This window comes from Trachypithecus francoisi, unplaced genomic scaffold (genome assembly GCF_009764315.1).
Source record: "Trachypithecus francoisi isolate TF-2019V2 unplaced genomic scaffold, Tfra_2.0 Lachesis_group14, whole genome shotgun sequence".
NCBI classification, from domain to species: Eukaryota; Metazoa; Chordata; class Mammalia; order Primates; family Cercopithecidae; genus Trachypithecus; species Trachypithecus francoisi.
The window spans coordinates 39,382,015-39,409,078 of record NW_022681459.1 but is presented as its reverse complement, the minus strand read 5'-3'; the positions used below and the strand labels follow the sequence as shown (position 1 = coordinate 39,409,078).

At 52.7% G+C, this 27,064-nt stretch overlaps 1 protein-coding gene across 1 annotated transcript in view; it reads left to right on the top strand.

The window, feature by feature from the left end:
• Positions 1-18,569: 18,569 nt before the first annotated feature.
• PPIL2 (peptidylprolyl isomerase like 2) overlaps positions 18,570-27,064 on the top strand; it is a 31,308-nt gene continuing 22,813 nt past the window's right edge. Inside the window, exons 1-5 of the mRNA XM_033234108.1 lie at positions 18,570-18,717; positions 22,190-22,239; positions 23,158-23,203; positions 23,591-23,653; positions 25,118-25,169. Coding sequence (XP_033089999.1) covers positions 18,686-18,717; positions 22,190-22,239; positions 23,158-23,203; positions 23,591-23,653; positions 25,118-25,169 — 243 coding nt within the window. The 5' untranslated portion in view covers positions 18,570-18,685. The remainder of the gene's footprint in view (positions 18,718-22,189; positions 22,240-23,157; positions 23,204-23,590; positions 23,654-25,117; positions 25,170-27,064) is intronic.

The window sequence follows — 27,064 nt, the reverse complement described above, 5'->3', positions numbered from 1 at the left end:
CTCAGGAAACTTACAGTCATGGCGGAAGGCAAAGGGCAAACAAGTCATGTCTGGCACAGTGACAGGAGAGAGAGAGAGTGCTCAGGGGAAACTGCCACTTTTATTTATTTTTGAGATGGAGTCTTGTTTTGTCGCCCAAGCTGGAGTGCAGTGGTGTGATATCAGCTCACTGCAACCTCTGCCTCCCAGGTTCAAGCGATTCTCCTGCCTCAGTCTCCTGAGTAGCTGGAACTACAGGCGTATACCACCACACCTGGCTAATTTTTGTATTTATAGTAGAGACAGGGTTTCACCATGTTGGCCAGGCTGGGAAACTGCCACTTTTAAAACCATCAGATCTTGTGAGAACTCCTTCACTATCAGCATGAGAACAGCATGGGGGAAAGTGCCCCCATGATCCAATCACCTCCCACCAGCTCCCTCTTTTGACACTTGGGGATTACAATTCTAGATGAGATTAGGCTGGGGACACAGGGCCAAAACATATCACCCTGCAAATCCAAGGGGGCACTCTTGTGGTCCAACCCCAGCTCCTGTGGGCTGTCAAAGCCCACTCCTCCCTCTCTGTCTATTCCCCCACCCCCACCACCACACATGGGTAAGCAGTGAGGTGAGGAGCGTTGACTAAAACGAACCCAACAGTGCACAAGTGGGAATCCCTGGGCAACCAAAGCCCAAGCTGTGGGAGCAGATAAGATTGTTCCAGGCAGAATGCAGGACGAGACTAAAAATAAAAACTGCAGTGGCAGCAGAACTCACTTTTAGTGAAAACTTACTAAATGCCAGGTGCTGGGCCAACAATTTACATGGCATCTCATTTGCTCCTGGCAACAGCCAGCCCTATGGAGCAGGTTTGATTGCCATCTCAGTTTTCAAGAAGGCAACAGGGGTTCATAAAGATTCAAAACCACCTCTGCCTGCCTCAAAAACATTTGCTCTCAGCCATTGGACTGTTAATAAAGCAGGAGGGGTTACAGGGGCACAGTTGTCTAAGCAGTTTCCCCCTTCCCCCTAGGAGCCGTTCAAGAGCCCGGTGACCAGTATACTTCCTAGTCATCAGCGGAGGGTAGGCGCTTAATGAATGCTTACCCGCAAAGTGGATCACAATCACGAAGAAAGCAAACCTTACACTCCGTTCCCCGTATTTCCCACAGATCCAAGAGACCACGGCGCCCAGGACCGGGTCTCCATAGCCCAGTCATACCCGGGGGTTTTCATGAAAGCCCCACTCGCGTCCTGCCGGGCGATCCGGGGTGGCTGAGTTGGGAGGGAGGCTACCCCAGTTCGGAAGCCCACCACGTCCGAATATCCCAGACAGCAACCTCAGCACGCACAACAAAGCTCGCGGCCGCGTTCACAGCAGGCTTGGCTGGGGGTTCGGGAATTTCCAGAGGGTCTCGGCCTCCCCCACGGCGGGCTCTCGCCTGGCGTCCCTCACCGGGCTTCCTAGCGCTCTTGTCGGTGTCGCTAGAAAACTTGCAGAGATTGGAGCTGAGAAAAGGCGGGCAAAGTTCCTTTTGATAAGTTATGAATGGGGAAAAAGTGTTTGTAAAACTCATTGTTAAAACCACGGAGCCCGAGACTCGGCCGGCGCCGGGCCAATGGGAGCCCGGAGGCTATTTTGAAATCGCTCCCGTCTCAGCCAATAGGCGTGCAGAAGGCGAATCCCCGCGCCAGCGCCGGCCAATGAGCGCAGCGCTATGCTAAGGAGTCGGGGGCCCGGCCCCTCCGACTGTCAGCCGGTTAAAGATGGAGCCGGCAGGCGAGGGGCCGCCACGAGGTGCAGGGTCGTCTGGTTGGGGACCTGGGGGCAGACGATGGCCGGGATCCTCCTCCATCTAACCCTCCGCGTCCTGACCCGGGCCTGGGCGGAAGGGATGTCTGCGTGAGTAGCTGGGTCTGAGGAGGGGATCCTGGGTTGGGCTGCGCGGCCCTACCCGGCGGGTCCGGCGGAGGGGCGCGGCCGGGATCCCGGGCGCCCTCTTTGGAACAGGGAACTCTAGAAGGGTGCGGACCCCCATCCTCTGCTCCGCTCTGGGCCTCCAGGCAGAAGAATATGTTAGAACAGAACCCGGAGCCTATGTAGTGCAGGGTAAGGGGCCAGGGAAGGGATGGGGTCGTCAGCTAGAAAGGGCGCGTCGTCCCGGGGTGGGGCCGCCCTTTTTCTCCTGGAGCCGCGGGCTGAGTCAGGGCGCAGGGTCGTCGGGCTGTACCCACCCCGCTCCGGGCGCTAGCCGGCTTTGGACTGCGGCTGAACGCGGGTCCATCTTTGTGTGTGCGCCCCCTCCCCTGCGTGGCCCATCAGCTCCTGCTCCGGGATTGGAACTACCCCCTAGTCTAGGGTTTCTTCTTCACCTCAATCCGGAGCGTTCTGGGAAAGGCCTGGGTGGTTCTGAAGGTTCTGAAGACCCCAAGGACGCACCCCGCTGCGGCCTCCTTCCCTGCCCAGATGGACTGGACAGGGGCTCTGGCCCCACCCACCCATCCATGGTTGAGCTTCCCGCCCTGCATGTATTGAGGGTGGTGGGGGTCCCCCCTGCTGACCGCAGGTGCTCTGACGAGGTTGCACTACTGTGCTCTGAGAAGCAGTGCAATGATATTGTCAAAGCATCTGGGACCAGCCTTGGGGATCTCCCTCCCTACAACCCTCACCTCCCACTCCCCAGGCAGGGCCTCTTGGGCTTGCAGGCCCTCCCCTCCCCCCCTGCCCAATTCGCTCCCTTCTGCATGGAAACTTGAGATTCTAGCCAGGCCTGGGCCTCTGGGGTCAGAGGGCACCCTTCCCCCAGGCAGAGGCCCCGCCCCAGCCAGCCTACATTCCAGGTCTCAGATCCCTACAGACCACCCTGTGGGAGGCACTGGCAGGCCTGCCCGACACTCTTTCCCTGTTGCACTACTGTGGGCCACTGGGAAGCAGTGCAATGATGAAAGGGCATCGGTCAGGTCCAGCCTGCTACCCTGGGAAGGGGAAACGGAGCTTGCTGCCTCACTCCACTTTTCAGTTGAGAACGTTGAGGTGCCCAGAGGGTAAGTGTTTCCACTGGTTAGGCACAGATATGAAGCTGGACTGGACCCTCCATCAGAGGATCAGGTGGGTGCAGAGCTGGAGGATCATCCCTAAACTCTCCATCCTGGTCATGGCTGGACAGGTGCAGGAGCAGACCCCCCCAGCTTCTGAAAAGCTCTTGTTTGAAGGTCTTTCCACATTGGGTCCCTGGGGTAAGACTGGGACTCCAGGCCTGGTCAGCGTCTTAGGGGAAATACAGGCCCACTCCTTTACATGGAAGATCATTCTGGGCCTGGCTTGGACCCAGTCCTTGCCGGGAGCTTGAACAGGCACAGGCTCTGGAGAGAATGTTCTTCTGGGTAGCAGTTGGGGAGGTGGGGGTAAGGCAGGCCTTCCAGGAGGCAGCCTTCACCCCAGGGCATCAGTCATATCTGGACTCGGCTGGAGTGGTACTATGTGAGATGGATGGGTCGACTTGGGATACAAAGCCTGCAAATGATGCCTACCAACCATGCCAGTTTGTTCTCTTACAGAGAGGTGTGCCCTGAACCTTCAGGAGGGACTGAGAAGTGTCTAGTATGCCAACCATCCTGGCTGGAATGAGGGGTTGGAGCTGAACTTCCAAGGAGCCTGACCCCAGGCATGCTTGGATGACCACCTCTACCATCAGACCTGACACAGTGCAAAAGGTTTCTATGTGCCCAGTGACGGTCATTCAAATCTTTTTTTTTTTTTTTTTTTGAGATGGAGTCTCACTCTGTCACCCAGGCTAGAGTGCAGCGGCACAATCTTGGCTCACTGCAACCCCCACCTCCTGGGTTCAAGCGATTCTCCTGCCTCAGCCTCCCAAGTATCTGGGATTACAGGCATGTGCCATCATGCCTGGCTACTTTTTTGTATTTTTAGTAGAGATGGGGTTTCACTGTGTTGGCCATGATGGTCTCAGTCTCCTGACCTCGTGGTCCTCCCTCCTTGGCCTCCCAAAGTATTGGGATTACAGGCATGAGCCACCATGCCTGGCCTCAAATCTTTAGAGGACTAGGTTTCCAGATGGGCTTTTGGGAGTTCCCCTCACCCCTAGCTGGGCACATTGGGAAACTGCTTTACCCCTATCCTGGGGAGAGAAGCCCTGGCACCCGTGGACGGAACAGGGGCAATGACACATGTTCCTTGCCTTCCTAGTCCTGATCCCTTGGGGTTCCTTGATCCCAGGGTCATTTGACTTAGATCCATCCTCCCTTCCTCTAGGCACCAGGGGCCATGGCTGGTGGCTACCCATCAGTCCTGTACAGATTCTGTACCCACTGGCTGGAGACCCCCATGCAACTATCTCCTGCTCTTGCTGGGGGGGACTGAACTCAGGCCTCTGCTCATGGGCTCCTTCCCTGTGGAAGCCTTTCCTGGGCTCCACAGCATTGAATGTTCCTGCAGCACAGCCTGTTAAATCCATTTTTTTTTTTTTTTTTTTTTTTTAGATGAAGTCTTGCTCTGTCACCCAGGCTGGAGTGCAGTGGCACAATCTCGGCTCACTGCAACCTCTGCCTCCCAGGTTCAAGCTATTCTTCTGCCACAGCTTCCCAAGTAGCTGGGACTACAGGTGCGTGCCACCACGCCCAGCTAATTTTTGTATTTTTAGTAGAAACAGGGTTTCACCATGTTGGCTAGGCTGGTCTTGAATTCTTGACCTCATGATCTGCCTTTCTGGGCCTCCCAAAGTGCTGGGATTACAGGTGTGAGCCACCGCACCTGGCCTAAATCAAAATTTTCTCCCTGTGGCAGAAGTGTCCATTAGACTGGGAGCCCGAGGACAGAGACAACTGTCATTTAAAATATCTCTCTGGCCAGGTGCAGTGGCTCATGCCTGTAATCCCAGCACTTTGGGAGGCCAAGGCGGGTGGATTACCTAAGGTCAGGAATTCTAGACCAGCCTGGCAAACATGGCCAAACCCCGTGTCTACTAAAAATACAAAAAATTAGCCTGGTGTGGTGGCACATGCCTGTAATCCCAGCTACTAAAAGACATGGGCCGGGGAGCTGAGATTGCACCATTGCACTCCAGCCTGGACAGGAAGAGGGAAACTCCCTCTAAAAAAAAAAAAAAAAAAATCTCTTGGCAGTGCCTGAACAATTAGCAGGGGCCCAATACCTTTCCTTTTTTTTTTGAGACGGAGTTTCGCTCTTGTTGTCCAGGCTGGAGTGCAATGGCACGATCTCGGCTAATCACAACCTCCACCTCCTGGGTTCAAGCGATTCTCCTGCCTCAGCCTCCCGAGTAGCTGGGATTACAGGAATGTGCCACCACACCAGGCTAATTTTTTGTATTTTTAGTAGAGATGGGGTTTGGCCATGTTTGCCAGGCTAGTCTCGAATTCCTGACCTCAGGTGATCCACCTGCCTCGGCCTCTCAAAGTGCTAGGAGCCGTGAGCCACTGTGCCAGCCTACACTTTTTAAAAATACAAATAAAGAGGCCGGGCGCGGTGGCTCAAGCCTGTAATCCCAGCACTTTGGGAGGCCGAGACGGGCAGATCATGAGGTCAGGAGATCGAGACCATCCTGGCGAACACGGTGAAACCCCGTCTCTACTAAAAATACAAAAAACTAGCCGGGCGAGGTGGCGGGCGCCTGTAGTCCCAGCTACTCGGGAGGCTGAGGCAGGAGAATGGCGTAAACCCGGGAGGCGGAGCTTGCAGTGAGCTGAGATCCGGCCACTGCACTCCAGCTCGGGCGACAGAGCAAGACTCCGTCTCAAAAAAAAAAAAAAAAAAAAATACAAATAAAGGTATAAAGTGTGAAGCATGGGTTATTAGAATGACATGATGGGAGGGTGATTAGGGATCTGCTCGACCCTCAAGGGGGTGCTTGTCCTGTATGAAAAAAGACATGGGCCGGGCGCAGTGGCTCACGCCTGTAATCCCAGCACTTTGGGAGGCCAAGGCGGGTGGATCACGAGGTCAGGAGATTGAGACCATCCTGGCTAACACAGTGAAACCCCCGTCTCTACTAAAAACACAAAAAATTAGCCAGGCGTGGTGGCAGGCGCCTGTAGTCCCAGCTACTCGGGAGGCTGAGGCAGGAGAATGGTGTGAACCCGGGAGGCGGAGCTTGTAGTTAGCGGAAATCATGCCACTGCACTCCAGCCTGGGCAAGAGAGCAAGACTCTGTCTTTAAAAAAAAAAAAGAAAGAAAAAAAAAGAAAAAAGGCACATACTGGCCAGGCACGGTGGCTCATGTCTGTAATCCCAGCTCTTTGGGAGGCCGAGGTGGGTGGATCACCTGAGGTCTGGAGTTCGAGACCAGCCTGGCCAATATGGAGAAATCTCGCCTCTACTAAAAATACAAAAATTAGCTGGGTGTGGTGGTGTACACCTGTAGTCCCAGCTACTCTGGAGGCTCACACAAGATAATCTCTTTAACCCGGGAGGCAGAGGTTACAGTAAGCCGAGATTGTGCCATTGCACTCCAGCCTGGCGACACAGTGGGACTCCGACAAGAAAGAAAGAGAGACAAAAAAAAAAAAAAGAGAGAAAGAAAGAAAAGAGAAGAAAAGAAAAGAAAGGCACATACTATAGATTTTAAAGTTTCATTTTGTTGGCTCGGCGTGGCGGCTCACGCCTGTAATCCCAGTACTTTGGGAGGCTGAGGCAGGCGGATCACGAGGTCAGGAGATCGAAACCATCCTGGCTAACACGGTGAAACCCCTTCTCTACTAAAAATACAAAAATAAATTGGTGGGGTGTGGTGGCCGGCGCCTGTAGTCCCAGCTACTCGGGAGGCTGAGGCAGGAGAATGGCTTGAACCTGGGAGGCGGGGCTTGCAGTGATCCGAGATAGCGCCACTGCACTCCAGCCTGGGCGACAGAGTGAGACTCCATCTCAAAAAAAAAAAAACTCATTTTTTAAGTCACACCGGGCAGGAAGCAGAATAGAGATTTGAGTCCAGGTGTACCTGACCGAGTCTCCCTGCCTGCACTCCTAGACAAGATGCTCAGGACAGGCCTCATTCTTTGGTTGTCCCCAAGCAGGAGGAAACAAATGCCACTTCCTATGTTGGGAGAGCTGAGGGCTGGTGGTTTAGCAGTAGGAGAAGAAAAATCTGATTAGACGTCTCAGGCACACTCCATGGGTCTCAGGGCTGATGGGGGACAAGGAGGGGACAAGGGAGGACGCAGTCCAGGGTGCACCCCCTTGTTAGTGGCTGGGGTCAGTGGCTGACCAAGCAGGAGTGGGGAGGGGTAAGAAAAGTAGCTTTCAGGGGTAAGAACCTGTGTGTGAATGTGGATATGTTCAGCATGCGATGTCCAAGAATCGTCCCCAGTGGTCATTTGGATGTGAGTCTGGAGCTGAAGGGTGAGACACAGTAGGTGGGTTTTTCAGTCAGTTATGGGTTCTAATCAGGACCAAGAAGTGTGTAAGATCGTCCCAGATGAGACGGTGAAGCAAGGACCTTCAGAAATGCATTCGAGGGGCAAGAGGAAAAGGACAGTGAGGTGGAACAGGAGGAACAGGACACTGAGGAGGGGCCGGAGATGCTGGTAAAGAAGCGACAGCAGGCCGGGCGCGGTGGCTCAAGCCTGTAATCCCAGCACTTTGGGAGGCCGAGACGGGCGGATCACGAGGTCAGGAGATCGAGACCATCCTGGCTAACACGGTGAAACCCCGTCTCTACTAAAAATACAAAAACTAGCCGGGCGAGGTGGCGGGCGCCTGTAGTCCCAGCTACTCAGGAGGCTGAGGCAGGAGAATGGCGTAAACCTGGGAGACGGAGCTTGCAGTGAGCTGAGATCCAGCCACTGCACTCCAGTCCGGGCGACAGAGCGAGACTCCGCCTCAAAAAAAAAAAAAAAAAAAAAAAAAAAAAAAAAAAAAAGAAGCGACAGCAAGTACTGAGCAAACAAGTGGCTGCAAAGGGGAGGAGAGGACAGAAGCTGGGGAGGCCGCTGGAGAGTGAGGGGGAGAGAGGAGGGGGAGAAGTCGGAACTAGAGGGGTTAGGGGCGGAGCGAAGTTCTCGAGGCGTTGCCTGCATGAGGGGGAAGCGCGGCTTGAGGCCCGGGAGGGTACAGACAGCGAGGAGGGGCCCCCGTCGGAGGGGACTGGAGGCCTGCCGAGAGGTGGGGCCTTAAAGAAGTTGCTGACCAACCACGTCCTCGGCGCGGCCAAGAGCCGGGCCCAGGTCAAAGGCCCTATGGCCCCTACAGAACTGGGCCAGGACCCGCGCAGCCGCGTTCGCCCCCTCGAGGTCGTGAGCGCGCGTGCCCAGAGCAACTGGCATTGTCACGTACGGCCGGCGCCAGGGGGTTGGCTCCGCCCCCGACTTCCGCGGGGATTGGCTGGGGCGGGCCGGGGCGGGGCAGTTGCAGTAGGCTAGAGAGTCCGCACTAGCGCCGCGGCCGAAGTGAGAGGATTAGTCCCTGCGGTCCGACAAGACGGGCCCCGCTGCCCCTGGTGACCCTGCGCTCCGGCCTCGGAGCAGGTGGCGGTCGGCGCGCCGAGACCCTCGGGAGCCCCGTCCAGACGCCTGCTCCGCTCCCAGGCCGCCCGGGCTCTCCAGCAGTGTTCGCCATGGAGATCCTGGACGAGTTCGACAGCGAGGTCCCGCAGAGCGAAACCTTCTGCCAGCAAATCTCCGAGGAAGACTTGGAGAGGCAGGCGGACACCACACTTGAGCGCGCGCTGCGCCGCCTCTTCCACCGCCTCGACCGCAACCCGTGCTGGCGGACAGGGTGGTGCAATTGGAACAGCGTGGGCTCCTCTCTTTTCTCCGGGTGCGGCCGCGGGGCCTGGGACCGACTGGGTGGAAACTGTCACTACCCGGGTCCGCCGTCCCCTAGGGCAGACCTCCGACAATTGGAGCTTTGGGGGTGGGGTGGAGAGGTAGCAATCGGCGTAGCTGGGGCCGCAGGGTAGGATCTATCAGAAAACCGAGGCTGCACAGCCTGGGGAGTGGAGCGGGCAGGCATCTCACGCCCCGGACCTCCCCCTGCCCTGCCTCTCCCACTCTTGGTGCAGGCGAAGTGTTGTGCAGGAGGAGCTGAACCATTGCAACAGCACGGGCGTCCTGGAGATGCACGAGCGGGTGAAGCAGCTGAAGCAGAGCATACACCGCGTGCACCTCTACTCCCGGGGTGAGGATCAACCTCTGCCCGTGCTGGGCCCTGCGGGGGTCTGAGCCTAATGCAGCCAGGCCGAGGGCTAGATGACCACCTCCACTCTTTCGGTTGGATTTGCCCTCCTTGGACCAAGTTTTATCCAGAGCAGGAAGGGGCCTGGGCAATCCGGACCTGGGAGAAGGAGAGGCGCTGCCCTTAGCTAGATTCTTTTTTTCTTTTTTTTTGAGACGGAGTCTTGCCTTGTGACCCAGGCTGGAGTGCAATGGCACTGATCTCAGCTCACTGCAACCTCCGCCTCCTGGGTTCAGAGGATTCTCCTGCCTCAGCCTCCTGAGTAGCTGGGATTACAGGCGCCTGCCACCTCGCCCAGCTAATTTTTGTATTTTTAGTAGAGACGGGGTTTCACCATGTTGGCCAGGATGGTCTCAATCTCCTGACCTTGTGATCCGCCCGCCTTGGCCTCCCAAAGTGCTGAGATTATAGGCATGAGCCACTGCGCCCGGCCCCTAGCTAGATTCTTTAGTTAGGAGACTGACTTCTGCTTTGCTACTTCCTAGCTGTGTGATCCTGAGCAGGCTGGGCTGCCTTCCCGAGAGAGAGCCCTCATTGCTCATCTTGGTGAATGTTTTGGAGTGGTGGATGAAGACCTGCAGGTAGGGCCTGGCTCAAGCAACCCAGCAAACCTGACTCAATTAAAAAAAAAAAAGCCGGGTGCGGTGGCTCACGCCTGTAATCCCAGCCCTTTGGGACAAGGCCGAGGCGGGCAGATCACAAGGTTAGGAGTTCGAGACCAGCCTGACCAACATGGTGAAACCGCCGTCTCTACTAAAAATACAAAAATTAGTGGGGCGCGGTGGCTGGCGCCTGTAAGCCCAGCTACTCAGGAGGCTGAGGCAGGAGAATTGCTTGAACCCAGGAGGCGGAGGTTGCAGTGAGCTGAGATAGTGCCACTGCACTCCAGCCTGGGCAACAGAGTGAGACTCTGTCTCAAAAAAGAAAAAAAAAGAAAGTTGAGAGAGTCCTGGCACTGACCAACCATGTCCTTCTTGTGGCCCTGTGGCTTGTCTCTGGCCCTGTGTTTGGCACTTAAAAAAAGCACTTTTTATTATTAAAGTAAACATATACAAAACTGGAGATGACAGGGAACACCCCCAAGAACCTGTCATCAGCCTCAGCAACTGTCCCCATCTTGCCAAATGTGTTTCACTCTCCATAACCCTAGGCCTTTTTCTGAAGTATTTGAAGGGAAATCTCAACATCATTGTATCTCTGACTACTTTAGAATGCATCTTAGTTAAAAAAAAAAAAAAAAAAAGGCCGGGCATTGTGGTTCACACCTGTAATCCCAGCACTTTGGGAGGCCGAGGCGGGTGGATCACCTGAGGTCAGGAGTTCAAGACCAGCCTGGCCAAATTGGTGAAACCCCGTCTCAACTAAAAATACAGAAAAATTAGCTGGGCGTGCCTGTAATCCCAGCTACTTCGGGAGGCTAAGGCAGAAGAATCGCTTGAATCCAGGAGGCAGAGGTTGCAGTGAGCCGAGATCGCACTACTGCACTCCAGCCTGGGCAACAAGAGAGAAACTCCATTTCAAAAAAAAAAAAAAAAAAAAAGGCATTTGGCTGGACACAGTAGCTCATGCCTGTAATCCCAGCACTTTGGGAAGCTGAGGTAAGAGAATCTCTTGAGCCTAGGAGTTGGAGACCAGCCTGGGCAACATAGCAAGACCCCATCTCTCCGAAAACTTTTTAAAAATAGCCTGGTGTGATGGCACATGCCTGTAGTCCTGGCTACTTGGGAGGCTGAGGCAGGAGGATAGCTGGAGCCCAGGAGTTTGAGGTTATGGTGAGCCATGATCACACCAGTGTGCTCCAGCCTGGGCAATACAGAGTGAGACCCTGTCTCTATAAAGTGACAACTACAAAAACAAACATTTGCGGACATAATCACAATGTCATTGTTACAGTTTACATAATTAACAACAGTTCTCTGACATAAGCTGGTCATAGTCACCTCTCCTAGATGGGCCACAAAAGTCTTTCTAGAAAGACCCAGTGAGACTCACACATTCATTATGTTTGGCTGTTAGGCCTCTTAGGTTCCTTTTAACTAGGGTGATTGTATAATTAGTGTCTAAATTGGGACCCTTGTGAGAATGAAATGAAAGGGGGCCACATATGTGGCCACACGGGCAGGAAATGTACATTGGGATCGCCCTGGGTCCTTGGCCACTTCTGTTGAAGTCCTCTTTGAGGAGGGATAGCCCGTCTGGTGTTGTCCTCTGGCAATCCCACTTCCCGGGTTTGCGTCTGTTACGGTCTGCTGCTGGCTTGCTTCCTCCTCTGCCTGCATTTCTTGGACAGTTGCTCTAAAGCTCGATTGGATTCAGGCTCAGTTCCTTCGGTATATTTGTGTTCGCGGGTACCTACACTAGTGTGGGGCTACTCACTTCTATGTCACATGGGGAGGCCCAGTTTGCCTGGGGGTCCCACTTTCTGGGGGGCTGAGAGTGAGCCCTCCACTGATTGTTGGACCAGCAGCACCTGTAGCCCCCCAAGGTGAGGTTGGTGAGATGGGGCATGTTGGTGCCTGTCAGCAGTGGCTCTGGGTGCTATTTGGGGTTCATGGTGCCCTTTGGGGCCTCCCTCCCTTTCTTGTTGGAGGGACTGCATGAAGACCTCACACCACTGTGTTTGGCTCCCACTCTACTCTGGCTGCAAGGTAGGCACTCACTGGCACCTTTTGTTGCAGACACCAAGAAGAGGAGAAGGAAGCCAAAACAGAAGAAACCAGAACCCATCCTCTTACGGGACCGGTCGACCTCCCCATGCCTGCCACCGACCCCGCTGCCACCTCTGCCACTGCCACCACCATGGTCTCCGTGGTGACCCCGTCACCCCCTGTCTACACTATGCCTAGGGTCTTTGGTCCCTTCCCTTCACTGCCCTGCAAGTCGGTCAGTGGGAACCTCCCCCACTCCAGGCAGTCCTGGGTGCCCCCTGCTCAGAACAATCCCAGGGGCTCTCCTGGGCCTGTAGCTGTGGCTCTCAGCCCTCTGCTTTTAAGCAGCAGACCCCTCTTTGCAGACAGGGTCTTGATGGATAAAGCAGATAAACGGTGTTTGCTCTGGTTAAGGCATTGGGTGAGGTTGAAGGCACCAAGGGGCTCCACCTTCTTGACTTTAGGCAAGCAAGGCAGCCCCAGGTGCACCAGACAGGATCCTGGGGCTCCCAAAGGACAGGTGGAAAACCAGAGGGCCCCTCCCACATCTCCAGCACCAGTCCTGCCTCTCCCTGTGGGCATGTCTCCCCATGCTATCCTCTGCCTGCAGTGTACTGGGTTAGAGCCAGGATGGTGTCTGGCTCCAGGGAGGTGCAGAGGCATGCTTACCAGGGGAAGCCAGGGCAATGGAGCTTGGGCATGCTGTTTCCAGCCACATTTGAGAAATGGAAGCCTCCAGGGTTGAGAACCAAGGGAATCAGATCAACCATGTGGCTGCAAGACAGGGCAGAGAGGGGACATCAGCCCCAGCCCCTCCACACCTCATGTGCAGTTCTACAGCATGGGCACAGGTACTGGCCACACAGTCGACCTCTGAGCCCAGACCCCTCCCCTGTAAAATGAGAATAAGCACTCAGGATGATTGTGAGGATTAACTAACAGATTGTGAAGAAATGGTAACTGAGCCTGGCACATGGGACACTCCCCAAAATGCTCCTTTTTCATTTCCCTCAAGCCCAGAGTAAACCCCTTTGAACTCTTTGCGTTTCATGACAGGCCATTCCAGTTTAATTTCACTTCAGATCTTGAAATGTCCAAATTCTTCACTTGGAGGATAGAAAGGAAATCTCAGGACAAGTTTGTTGGCCTCAGTTAAAGAAAAGTACCTTATAGAAGAGCCATAAGAATGATGTGGCTTTCATTCACTCGGCAGATACATTGGGACCATCTCTTGTGCCCACCTTGAGCTTGGTTAGGGGTACAGAAGATGGGATCGGGGGCACTGGGAACTAAGGAGGTCTTAACCCAGCCTGGGGGATGGAGGACTGCCTGGAGGTGGAGGCCAGACCTGAATGAGTCACACAGGCTAAGTGGGGAATCAAGAGGTGCAGGCAGTTAGGCCACCACACCTGGCCGTTCATCTTTTTTAGCATTGAATAATATTCCATTTCCTGGATATGCCACATTTTATCATTCACCCAGTGAAGGATATCCTGGTTGCTTCCAAGTTTTGGCAATTATGAATACAGCAGCTATAAACATCTGTGTGGAGGTTTTAGAGTGGACATAACTGTTCAACTTATTTGGGTAAATACCAAGGAGCATGCTTGCTGAATCATAGGGTACGATAACCAAACTATCTTCCAAAATGACTGTACCATTTTGTATTCAGCAATGAATAAGAATTCAGAGGACTTGGCTGGGCACAGTGGCTGATGCCTGTAATTCCAGCACTTTGGGAGGCCGAGGCGGGTGGATCACGAGGTCAAGAGATCGAGACCATCCTGGCTAACATGGTGAAACCCCGTCTCTACTAAAAATACAAAAAAATTGGCCGGGTGCGGTGGCTCAAGCCTGTAATCCCAGCACTTTGGGAGGCCGAGACGGGCGGATCACGAGGTCAGCAGATCGAGACCATCCTGGCTAACACAGTGAAACCCCGTCTCTACTAAAAAATACAAAAAACTAGCCGGACGAGGTGGCGGGCGCCTGTAGTCCCAGCTACTCGGGAGGCTGAGGCAGGAGAATGGCGTGAACCCGGGAGGCGGAGTTTGCAGTGAGCCGAGATCCGGCCACTGCACTCCAACCTGGGCGACAGAGCGAGACTCCGCCTCAAAAAAAAAAAAAAAAAATTAGCCGGGTGTCATGGTGGGCACCTGTAGTCCCAGCTACTCGGGAGGCTGAGGCAGGAGAATGGCGTGAACCCGGGAGGCAGAGCTCGCAGTGAGCCGAGATTGCACCACTGCACTCCAGCCTGGGTGACAGAGCGAGACTCCATCTCAATTAAAAAAAGACAATTCAGATTTCTGGCCAGGCATGGTGGCACACTACTGTAATCCCATAATCCCAGCAATTTGGGAGGAGTGAGATGGGGGATCACCTGAGCTCAGGTGTTCAAATTAGCCAGGCATGGTGGTGCACACCTTGTAGTTCCAGCTACTTGGAAGGCGTGAGTGGGAGAATCGCTTGAGCCCAGGGGGTGGAGGCTGCAGTGACCTGTGATCACCCCACTGCACTCCAGCTTGGAGGACAGAGTGAGACCCTGTCTCAAAAACTTTTTTAATTAAAAAAAAAAAAAATCTAGGGGCCAGGTGCAGTGGCTCATGCCTGTAATCCCCAGCACTTTCTTTTTTTTTTTTTTTTTGAGACGGAGTCTTGCTCCGTCGCCCAGGCTGGAGTGCGGTGGCACGATCTCCACTCCCTGCAAGCTCCGCCTCCTGGGTTCACGCCATTCTCCTGCTTCAGCCTCCCGTGTAGCTGGGACTACAGGCACCCACCACCACGCCCGGCTAATTTTTGTATTTTTAGTAGAGACAGGGTTTCACTGTGTTAGTTAGGATGGTCTCGATCTCCTGACCTCGTGATCCGCCCGTCTCGGCCTCCCAAAGTGCTGGGATTACAGGCGTGAGCCACCACGCCGGGCCTATCCCAGCACTTTCACAGGCCGTGGTGGGTGGATCATGAGATCAAGAGATTGAGACCATCCTGGCCAACATGGTGAAACCCTGTCTCTACTAAAAATACAAAAATTAGCTGGGCATGGTGGTGCACACCTGTAATCCCAGCTACTTGGGAGGCTGAGGTAGGAGAATTGCTTGAACCCAGGTGGCGGAGGTTGCAGTGAGCTGAGATCACGCCACTGCACTCCAGCCTGGTAACAGAGTGAGACTCCATCTCAAAAAAAAAAAAAAAAAAAAAAAAATCTAGGTGAGAGAAAGTTTACCCAAGAGGACATCCAAGGAGTAAGCAAAGCATTAAAAAGTGTTTTTGACTCTCTTAGTAATGAAATATGTACATGTTAAGATTGCTAGGATGAGTGTTATATACCTATCAAAAAGCCCAAAGTTGGCCAGATGTGGTGGCGTATGCCTGTAGTCACAGTTTACGTGGGAGGCTGAGGCAGAAGGATCGCTTGAGCCCCGGGGTTCGAGACCAGCCTGGGAAACTTAGTGAGACCTTATCTCTACAAAAAATTTTTAAACATTAGCCGAGTGTAGTGGCATGTGCCTGTAGTCCCAACTACTTGGGAGGCTGAGGTTGGGGGATTATTTGAGCCCAGGAGGTTGAGGCTGCAGTGATCTATGATCACGCCACTGCACTCCAGCCTGGGCAACAGAATGAGACCCTGTCTCAAAAAAACAAAAAACAAAAAAACCCCAAATTAATGAAAATCCTGTATTTTCTTTTTTTCTTTTCTTTCTTTCTTTTTTTTTTTTGAGAGGGAGTCTTGCTCTGTCGCCTATGCTGGAGTGCAGTGGCCTGATCTCAGCTCACTGCCAGCTCCGCCTCCCGGGTTCACGCCATTCTGCTGCCTCAGCCTCCCCAGTAGCTGGGACTGCAGGTGTCTGCCACCACACCCAGCTAATTTTTTGTATTTTTAGTAGAGACGGGGTTTCACCGTGTTAGCCAGGATAGTCTCCATCTCCTGACCTCATGATCCACCCGCCTCGGCCTCCCAAAGTGGTGGGATTACAGGCGTGACCCACCGTGCCCAGCCGAAAATCCTGTACTTTCAAGGCTGTAGGAAGATATTCATTTTAGCTATGGAAATCTTACCAAATTGGCTTTTTTGGTTGTTTTTGAGACAGTTTCGCTCCTGTTGCCCAGGCTGGAGTGCAATGGCGCCATCTTGGCTCACTGCAACCTCCCCCTCCCAAGTTCAGGTGATTCTCTTGCCTCAGCCTCTCGAGTATCTGGGATTACAGGCGCCCACCATCACGCCTGGCTAATGTTTTTTTTCTTTTTTTTTTAAGTAAAGATGGGGTTTCATCATGTTAGCCAGGATAGTCTTGATCTCCGTCTCAAAAATAATCATGAATCTTTAATTTCACCAATAATAACAGATGCAAAATACTCCATCAAATGGGTGGAACATCATTTACTCAACTGTTTTTTCTTTTTTTTTTTGAGATGGGGTCTCACTCTGTTGCCCAGGCTGGAGTGCACTGACGTGTCTCCGTTCACTGCAAGCTCTGCCTCCCAGGTTCACGCCTTTCTCCTGCCTCAGCCTCCCGAGTAGTTGGAACTACAGGCGCCCGCCACCACGCCCGGATAATTTTTTGTATTTCTAGTAGAGACAAAGTTTCACAATGTTAGCCAGGATGGTCTCCATCTCCTGACCTCGTGATCCACCCGCCTCAGCCTCCCAAGACTCTGGGATTACAGGCGTGAGTGACCACGCCCGGCCTCAACTGTTCTTGCTTGTTGAAATATTTCTCCAATGGGGTTAATTTTTAGGTTATTGGTGCATTGTGTTTTCTGACTGAGTCATCATGGTGCATCACCACAAATGGGTTATTTTTAATTGGTTTGTATTTATTTGTTTGCTCACTTATTTAGAGACGGAGTTTTGCTCTGTTGCCTAGGCTGGAGTGCAGTGGCGCAATCTCGGTTCACTGCAACCTCTGCCTCCTGGGTTCAAGCGATTACCATGCCTCAGCCTCCTAAGGAGCTGGGATCACAGGCACATGCCACCATGCCCAGCTAATTTTTGTATTTTTAGTAGAGATGGGGTTTCACCATGTTGGCCAGACTGGTCTTCAACTCCTGTCCTCAGGTGATCCACCTGCCTCAGCCTCCCAAAGTGCTGGAATTACAGGCATGAGCCACTGCGTCCGGCCTTAATTGGTTTTTAAACTCCTACAAATGCAGACCATGTTCCATGGAAAAAAGTTCACAATACAAAAGTGAATACATAAAATACGAGTCCACTGCTGCTATGAGTTTCATATGTACCCTTCCAAATGTTTTGTCTCTGCACACACACACACACACACACACACACACACACATTAAAATTTTAACCCGAGTAAGTCACATTGCACTTTCTTCTCAGCAACTTGCTTTTTTCCATAAATAAACCACTGGGATGTCTTTACTTCTTGGGATATCTACTTCATTCCTTTAAGCAGTTGCAAAATAGTCCACTGCATGGCTGTACCAGGGGTCGTTTAGCTGTGCTCTCATAGACATGTTTCCAGTTTTTTTGTTTTTTTGGTTTTTTTTGAGACAGAGTCTTGCTGTGTCACCCCAGGCTGGAGTACAATGGCACAATCTTGGCTCACTGCAACCTCTGCCTCCTGGGTTCAAGTAATTCCCACTGCCTCAGCCTCCTGAGTAGCTGGAACTACAGGCACCCGCCACCACACCCGGCTAATTTTTGTATTTTTAGTAGAGACAGGGTTTCGCCATGTTGGCCAGGCTAGTCTTGAACTCCTGACCTCAAGTGATCCGCTTGCCTCAGCCTCTCAAAGTGCCGGGATTACAGGTGTGAGCCACCACGCCCGTCCAGACATGTTAAATTTGAGATCACCGGCTACCCAAGTGGAGATCAGGAACCTGGAGTGCTCGTGACTTAGTACTGGGAGTCATGGGATATAAGTGGCGTTTAAAATTAGGAGCCTAGGCAAGATTACCCCGGGCCTGAGTGTAGTTAGGGGCCCAAGGTACTGTTCTGACCCAAGGCAAGAGTCTGGCAGAAGAGAAGGAAGGGATCAGGCAGGGTTTTGGACTTCTAGACTTGATGGCCACCTGCTGCTGGGCCTCCAAGGGGCCTGGAGGCAGTGCTGACGGAATATGCAGAGAGAATGAGAAGTGAGCGAGTAGAATGAGCGTGGTATATGGCTTTGAAGGAGTCGGCCACGGAGGCGGGAATGGTTGGGGTGGAGGCTCATGAGACTTGAAGCTCTAGGAGGACATTGAAAAAGACCTGAGTGCTGGCCAGACGCGGAGGCTCAGGCCTGTAATCCCAGCACGTTGGGAGGCCAAGGCGGGAGGACTGCTTGAGCTCAAGAGCTCCAGACCAGCCTGGGCAAAATAGTAAGAGCTTGTCTCTACAAAAAATTAACACATTAGCCGGGTGTGGTGGCGCGTGCCTGTAGCTACTCGGGAGGCTTAGGTGGGAGAACTGCTTGAGCCTGGGAGGTCGACGCTGTAGTGAGCTGTGATTGCGCCACTGCACTCCAACCTGGGCGACAGAGCGAGATCCTGTCTCGAAAATAAAATAAGACCTGAGAAAGTATGGTAATGGCCCTGAGCCGTGGCTGAGGGGGTAGACGAGGCGGTCGAGAGACAGAGACCCTTCGAGAAGATGGGCGAGGCTGAGGGAGCTCTGCCCCGAGAAGGCGCCAGCCAGACACAACACGCCTAGCTAGGACCGCATACTGGGCAGGCGATCCTTCCGAGCATGCGCACCTAGCGCTAGCGAACCACAATTCCCAGCACGCCAAGCGCCTGTTTCCGGGGCGAGCCACGGAACCCGGAAGTAGTCACGGAACTCGGCCGTGGCTCCATGGTCTGAGTGGTCAGCGGTTGCTTTTTTGTGCTCGGTAGTCGCTGTCGCCGCGCCGCCATGGGGAAGCGACAGCACCAGAAGGACAAAATGTAAGTTGAGCCGCAGTCGGGAGCGGCGCTCCGCTCTGCCTCAGTAAACCGCCTGTCCCGCCCTGCTCGCCGCCTGCCTTCCCTCTCGGCTGGTCCCCAGAGCCCAGCCCAAAGGTCACTTCCTCCCGGAAGCTGCCGCCCTCTCTCCAGTCAGGGTAATGACCCTCTGGCCGCCGCGCTCTCCCGGGGGGCCGCGGCTCCGAAGACGTCAGCTGCGGGCTTGAGCGCAGCCCGGTCTTCCTTTACTCTAGTTCTGCCCGGACCGTCCCCCGTCTGCTCGCGAGCTTTGCCTCTGTAGTCTTTTCCTCTTCCGTACTTCGCGTCTCGCTGTGTTCTGGTTCATGCCTATCAGCCTGCACACGTGCTGCAGAGCCTTCCTATTTAAAGCAAACTAGGCCGGGCGCAGTGGCTCACCTGTAATCCCAGCACTTTGGGAGGCTGAGGCGGGCGGATCACCTGAGGTCAGGAGTTCAAGACCAGCCTGGCCAACATGGTGAAACCCCGTCTCTACCCAAAACACAAAAATTAGCGGGGCGTGGTGGCAGGCGCCTGTAATCCCAGCTACTCGGGAGGCCGAATCAGGAGAATCGCTTGAACCTGGGAGGCGGAGATTGCCGTTGAGCCGAGATCATGTCACTGCACTCCAGCCTGGGCGACAGAGCAAGACTCTGTCTCGGCCGGGCGCGGTGGCTCAAGCCTGTAATCCCAGCACTTTGGGAGGCCGAGACGGGCGGATCACGAGGTCAGGAGATCGAGACCATCCTGGCTAACACGGTGAAACCCCGTCTCTACTAAAAATACAAAAAAAAAACTAGCCGGGCGAGGTGGCGGGCGCCTGTAGTCCCAGCTACTCCGGAGGCTGAGGCAGGAGAATGGCGTAAAACCCGGGAGGCGGGGCTTGCAGTGAGCTGAGATCCGGCCACTGCACTCCAGCCTGGGCGAAAGAGCAAGACTCCGTCTCAAAAAAAAAAAAAAAAGAAAAAGACTCTGTCTCAAAAATAATAAATAAAATAAAACAAAAAAATCCACCCATGCCCCGTGTTCCCCTCCCGCTGCCGCTGTGATTTAAGAACAAGTTAGAGACCCGTGGTTTCATGCTGTTTTCTGAGTCTCTTGAAACCACTCAAGCCAGAATTTCGATCCCAGAACTGCCCCTTGTCAGGTTCCCAGCGACTTCTTGTTGCTAACTCTAGTATTCAATCCTCAGTCCTCGGTTTTTTTTTTTTTTTTTTTGAAACGGAGTTTCGCTCTTGTTACCCAGGCTGGGGAGTGCAGTGATGCAGTCTCGGCTCACCGCAACCCCCGCTTCCCAGGTTCAAGCAATTCTCCTGCTTCAGCCTCCCGAGTAGCTGGGATTACAGGCATGTGCCCCCAGGCCCCGCTGATTTTGTGTTTTTAGTAGAGAAGGGGTTTCTCCATGTTGGTCAGGCTGGTCTCGAACTCCCGACCTCAGGTGATCCGCCCGCCTCGGCCTCCCAGAGTACTGGGATTACAGGCGTGAGCCACCGCGCCAGGGCAGCCTCAGTCCTCATCTTGTTGGGCTTCTCAACGGTATGTCACACTGTTAACCACTCCCTCCTTCCGAAGCCCTCCTTTGGTATCTGGGATTTCCTGTGCTCTTTGTTTTCTATCGACTTCAGCGACTTCTCTTTTCCCAGCCTCCTTTCTGGACCCTCCTCCCTTTTTTCAGATCTCATAGGTTTCTTTTCCATAAACATTCTCTGTGAGTGATACAATTTCCCAGTCATCTGTAAGCTGCTTTCCCCAGTCTTGTGTAGTTAGTGGCTTACTTGATATCTCTACTGGAGGACTGATAAACATCTCAATTTTTTTTTTTTTTGAGATGGAGTCTTGCTGTGTTGCCCAGGCTGGAGTGCAATGGTGCCATCTTGGCTCTCTGCAACCTTTACTTCCCAGATTCAAGTGATTCTCCCAGCTCCGCCTCCCCAGTAGCTGGGATTACAGGCGCCTGCCACCATGCCCGGCTAATTTTTATATTTTTAGTAGAGACAGGTTTTCACCATGTTGGCCAGGCTGGTATCGAACTCCTGACCTCGGGTGATCCACCCGCCTCTGCCTCCCAAAGTGCAGGGATTACAGGCGTGAGCCACCGCACCCTCAAATTTAATATGCCTTAAACAGAACTCTTGATTTTCAGCTCCTGAGCCTGCTCCTCCCTGTAAGCTAAAAATAAAATCCTAAATCCCCCTCCTGGCTGAGCAGACACCCTTGTGGCTAAGAGAACCTCAGGAAAACCTTAAAACTGAATTCCTGGCCATAATGAGATGCAGGTCAGCTGTACTTTGTTATATCCCCCTCCCTTTTGTGGCCTAGACACAACAACTGACCAGCATTAACGTTGAACTAGAGATCATTAGGGGCCCGGCGCGGTGGCTCGCACCTGTAATCCCAGCACTTTGGGAGGCTGAGGTGGGTGGATCATGAGGTCAGGAGATGAGAGCATCCTGGCTAACACAGTGAAACCCCGTCTCTACTAAAAATACAAAAAAAAAAAAAAAAATTAGCTGGGCGTGGTGGCTAATGTTTAATAAAAATAAAGAAATAGAAATAAGATTGACGAAACAGACTCTCTGTGGCAATAAGATACCAAATTATAAATAGAACCTACAGTCATGCCAGACAACTTCCCTGGTTAAGTTACCCATCCCTACGCCTAAAGAATAAACTATATCCTAACTGCCACAGGGTTTTTTTATTTCTCTAGCAGCTAAACAAGCACTGGCGTTCAGATAAGCAATTTTTCTTTTTTTTTTTGAGACAGAGTCTCGTTCTGTTGCCCAGACTGGAGTGCAGTGGTGTGATCTTGGCTCACTGCGAGCTCTGCCTCCCGGGTTCGCGCCATTCTCCTGCCTCAGCCTCCCGAGTAGCTGGGACTACAGGTGCCCACCGCCACACCCAGCTAATTTTTTGTATTTTTAGTAGAGACGGGGTTTCACCGTTTTAGCCAGGATGGTCTCGATCTCCTGACCTCGTGATCTGCCCGCTTCCGCCTCCCAAAGTGCTGGGATTACAGGCGTGAACCACTACTCTCGGCCTGTTTTTTTTTTTTTTTTTTTTTTGGGACAGTCTCACTCGGTCGCCCAGGACAGAGTGAGAGTACAGTGGTGCGATCTCAGGTCACCTCCGCCTCCCAGGTTCAAGCAATTCTCCGCCTCAGCCTCCGGAGTAGCTGGGATTATAGGCACCCACCACCACGCCCAGCTAATTTTTGTAATTTTTGTAGAGACGCGGTTTCACCTTGTTGGCCAGGCTTATCCCAAACTCCTGACCTCTAGTGATTCACCCACCTCGGGCTCCCAAAGTGTTGGGATTACAGGCATTAACCACCATGCCCGTCCCATAGTAGGTGTTTAATAAACATATGGTGAATAAGCAAAGATTACTCACTTTGAAAGACTTTGTTCTCTGTATAAAGGTGGTGGTCATAGCATTATCTTCCTCTCTTCTTCAGGTACATTACTTGTGCCGAATATACTCACTTTTATGGTGGCAAGAAGCCAGGTAAGGCTTGCAGTCTTTCTGTTCCCTGTTGAGGGAGTGGTATTAAGGAACAGTGTCTTCAGGATACAGTGAGCTGTAAAAACAGACAGCAAGAACACGGAAACTGTGGTAGACAAATGGGCCGAGGACACAGTTCACGAAAGAGAAATATACTCAAGAAAGAAGAACATGCTGCTTCTTAGTGGTGGTTTTTGTAAAATGTAGATTAAAATATTCCCCGATACTGGGAGCTAAGTAAAAAATAAGTAAATAAAATACAAAATTATATGTACATTTAAATGTTTTTTCTCTATTAAGTTTATAAGGAATAAAAATAATGATAATATTTTCAGCTGTCAAAACTATCAAGACTACAATAACGAGCACTGTCATAATTTTAATGGGACTAAAAAAGTACGCACTTTTCCCTTAAGTTCTTTTCGATGTACCCCAAGTGTTTTGGTTATATCTATTAAAAGGTTTTTAATCCACAGCAATTGCTGTACTGAAACGCACAAACTTTTTCCTTTTTTTTTCCTTTTTTTTTTTTTTTTTTTTTTGAGACAGAGTATCGCTATGTCATCCAGGCTGGAGTGCAGTGGCGCAATCTTGGCTCACTGCAAGCTCTGCCTCCCCGGTTCACGCCATTCTCCTGCCTCAGCCTCCCGAGTAGCTGGGACTACAGGCGCCTGCCACCATGCCCGGCTGTTTTTTTGTATTTTTAGTAGAGACGGGGTTTCACCGTGTTAGCCAGGATGGTCTCGATCTCCTGACCTCGTGATCCGCCCATCTCGGCCTCCCAAAGTGCTGGGATTACAGGCTTGAGCCACCGCGCCCGGCCATGAACTTTTTCATAAGCTGTAACTGAATTGCTAGTAGAGCACGTAGATGAAATACTTCACAGAGTAAGATTTCTGTTTTTTGTTTCATTTTAAACAGATCTCCCACAAACAAATTTTCGTCGTTTACCTTTTGACCACTGCAGGTAAGAGTTTTGCAAGTTTACCTTTCCCTTGGAATTGTTCTCTGATGCTGTCTGATAGTGAATGTGTCCCTTGTGGATGTGGGGTTATTTGTAAAAGTGTGCTTTGAAGATGTGGCCCCTCAGTTCACGTTGGGAGAAGATGGGAAGTCCTCGTCATGATGGTAGGAGCTTACCTTGGTGTTGGATCCTGCTCTGGTCCTTCACCAGGGGTGGCACAACCACTATTGTAGTTGGAGGAGAAGGTTAGTGAGAGAGGGAGGTGGCCAGGCTGCCCAGAGAGGGCTCCCTGGGACAGCATCTCAGGAGGTCACCATGCCAGGCTCAGCCAGCCCACATCCTGACCAGGGTGCCTGGCAACTCACCAGTAATGACTCTGTCCTTTTTCAGTCTCTCTCTGCAGCCCTTTGTCTACCCAGTCTGCACTCCAGATGGCGTCGTCTTTGACTTGCTGTGAGTTTTTCCTTGAATTTTGATCTAACAAATGTGAGATTCTCAACACCCATTAAGGAAGGGGACCCTTGGATAGGGCTCTTGGGGACACAGAAGTAACAGCTAGGGCCTTGGGGACATGGCAGCAGTGCTGCTGTGACCCCTAGGCAGGCAGCTCTAGTTGTCAGGTGCTGCTGTCACTGCCTGGAATGGGGTAGACCACCCCACACCCCTCCATGTGGGGGTCCTAGTGTTCTAATTGGACACAGTGATCTGTTTTAGAATGGTAATGAACTGCATATTTTTTACTTTATGAAAGCGAGCCGTAATTATGGCACGTACCTTTTGTGTGCAGTATTTGGAAGCATTATGCCCAGTTTTGCGTTCCAGCATATGCTTCTGTCATTTTTTTCATGTTTCAGTCTTTTTTTTTTTTTTTTTTTAAGATGGAGTCTCACTGTGTCACCCAGGCCAGGCTGGAGTGCAATGGCACGGTCTTGGTTCACTGCAACCTCCGCCTCCCGGGTTCAAGCAATTCTCCTGCCTCAGCCTCCTGAGTAGCTGGGACTACAGGTGCGTGCCACCACGCCTGGATAATTTTTGTATTTTTATAGAGATGGGATTTCACCATGTTGGCCAGGATGGTCTCGATCTCTTGACCTTGTGATCCGCCCACGTTGGCCTCCCAAAGTGCTGGGATTACAGGTGTGAGCCACCACTCCTGGCCTAAGTTTTAAAATTTGTAGTAGAGGTGGTGGCTGACGCCTGTAATCCCAGCACTCTTGAATGCCTGTGCTGAAGGAACCCTTCCACCTCAGCCTCCTGAGTAGCTGAGATTTCAGGCACACACCACTGTGCCTGGCTTGAAAGTATAGTTTTTGATGCTAGCTTAGTATTTAATTGTACAGATGTATCAACATTTACGACAGGGAGTGGTGGCTTATGTCTGTAGTCCCAGCACTTTGGGAGGCTGAGGCAGGAAGATCTCTTGAACCCAGGAGTTTGAGACCAGCCTGGGCAACATGGTGAGAACCTGTGTCTACAAAAAAGTACAAGAATTAGCCAGCCATGGTGGTGTGCACCTGTAGTCCCAGCTACTTGGAAGGCTGAGGTGGGAGAATCGCTTGAGTCCCAGGGGTTAGAGGCTGCAGTGAGCCATGATTGAAACACTGCGCTCCAGCCTGCGCGATGAGGCGAAACCTTGTCTCAAAGAAAAAACCCCAAACCATTTACTTACTCATTTTCACCTGTAGTTTTTGTTGTTTATACATAACTGCAATAATAACTCTGAACATATTTTGAAACCTGTGTATCCACAAATACCCCCAACTTCCTGAGACAAGGTGAGGAGCTCTTCCTGTCCTAAAGTGAAGCAAGACTCCTTCACAGGCCTCTAACCTGGAAGCAGCCTTGCAAGACCACGGTGTTGTTACCAGGTGGCACCTGAGCACCCTGGCGATGCTTTCTGTTCTCTCTTCCCTTCAGGAACATTGTTCCGTGGCTTAAGAAGTACGGGACCAACCCCAGCAATGGAGAGGTAGGTGGCTGTGCAGGAGTTTCAGTGACGCTGGTGCGCGCTGTCCTCTCACTCTGCTTTTGTTCTGGTGGTTTTCATGAACACGGGAACATGGGAGAGAACCGTTCATGGGACCCAGTGAGGAGGGACAGTCTTCCCCTCCTCTGCCCACACCCATTCCTTTCTGGAAATGCTTCCTGCCTGTGCATGTCTTTTCTCGGGCCATAGCTGTGATCCAGTATGACCTCATCTGAACTTGATTCTATCTGCAAAGACCTTATATAAACCCTTGATTATATCCAAGGCAGGCCACATTCACAGGTTCCCAGTGAGTGTCAGTTTTGGGGGGACATCATGCAGCCTGGTTCTGAGGGAGATCTAGTGTGTTTTACCAGTGACTGCGCCTTTCCTGTTGGACACTTGCATGTATTCCTCCACCTCTTTCCTGTGGCCTGGGGCAAGAGCTCAAACTGCAAGCGAGAAGGAGGGTCAGGACTCAAGCGGGCTCCCTGTGCTGGAGCCGTTGGAAGGGAGCTCCCTGGACAATATGACCCTTCCTACTGGGCCAGCAAGAGAAGCTGTCAGCCCATCTGTGTTGTCTCAGCTCTTCCGGCCCTTGTGATGTTCTGCGGGCTGCAGGGTTCTGGGGACTCTTTCTAAACGGAGTTGGCGCTCCTCCAAGGCTTCCCTGCTCTCGAATACAAGGGGAACTTGGCCAGGGGGCTGGTTTTGAGTGTTCTTGGACCAGCTGCTAAAGCCTGTGGCTTGTCTCTTTCAGATGCTTGGGTAGGGGGCTTGTGGCCTTGCCTCTTTAGGGAGGGCACTCTTCTTCTTTCGTCTGTGTCACTTAAAGACTGTGTTTCTGTGATGTCTGCTGCTGGGAGCCACATTGGATCCCAGGGTCCTCCCCCAAGGTCTGTGCCTCAGTCTGGGAAGTCATCCTCTGTTGCTCTTCTCAGCAGGGGTCCCTGCTGCCTACCTGTGCCCTGTGTGGCTGGGTGTCTGCCTCACGGAGCAGCCTCGTGGCGAGGTAGGGGTAGGTGGGGTTTTCCTGTCCGTGGCTGCCCTCATGGCCTCTGCTGTCCCAGTGGATGCTGTCATTTGGTTGCAGCTGGGGTACGTTTTGCTACTTCGGGTGTTTTGCTTCATAGGTACTCTTTGGGGTTCCCAAACTTGTCGATTGTGCTGGCCCCTGCACCCACAAAGTCTGATCTGGCAGTTAGCCACGCTGTTAGGGCTTACATCAGGGAGGTGCCGCCGTTTCTTTGTTGCATCATGTTGGGGTGAGTCTGCAGGAGCGCCACACACATCTTTATCCTGTGCTTGCGCCTCTCCCTTGGCCTGCTCTGGAAGGGACCTTGCTTTGGGCTTGCTTGGCCAGACCTATGGGTGTCAGCAGAGCCTTGCTAGCCAAACCTCCGAAGAGAGTTCCTGGGCCAAGAGCTGTCTGGCCCATGTGACTTTTGGGGCCTCGGGAGGAGCCTGTTGTGTGGGGGAGTCTCTCTGCTCAGGTCCTGTGTCTGAATAGGGACCCTGCTGGCCCACCGGTGGTCTCCTCCACACCTGTAGTGATGTAGGGAGGTGGGGGTAGTTGAATGACAAAGGAAGGAACAAAGGTGGTTGGAGGAGCAGATGTGGTCAGTTGGGCTGGCCAGCAGCAGGCAGGGCGGGGAGGGCAGCACAAGGGCCTGCTGCTAGCTTACAGCCCAGCCCCAGGAGGCTCCCCCTACATCTCCCCTGCGCCTGGGTAAGCATAGTTGGTCTCAGCCCACACCAGGTGGCAGCAGCTGCTAGGTTGTGACCCTGAGTGAGGTGCTCCCCAGTGGCACATAGCTCTGCCTCCCTTCCAGGGTCTCCGCACAGCCCCGCCCCCAGCAGTTCCCGCCTCTGGTTGCCCAGACTTTGTTTTATGGGGA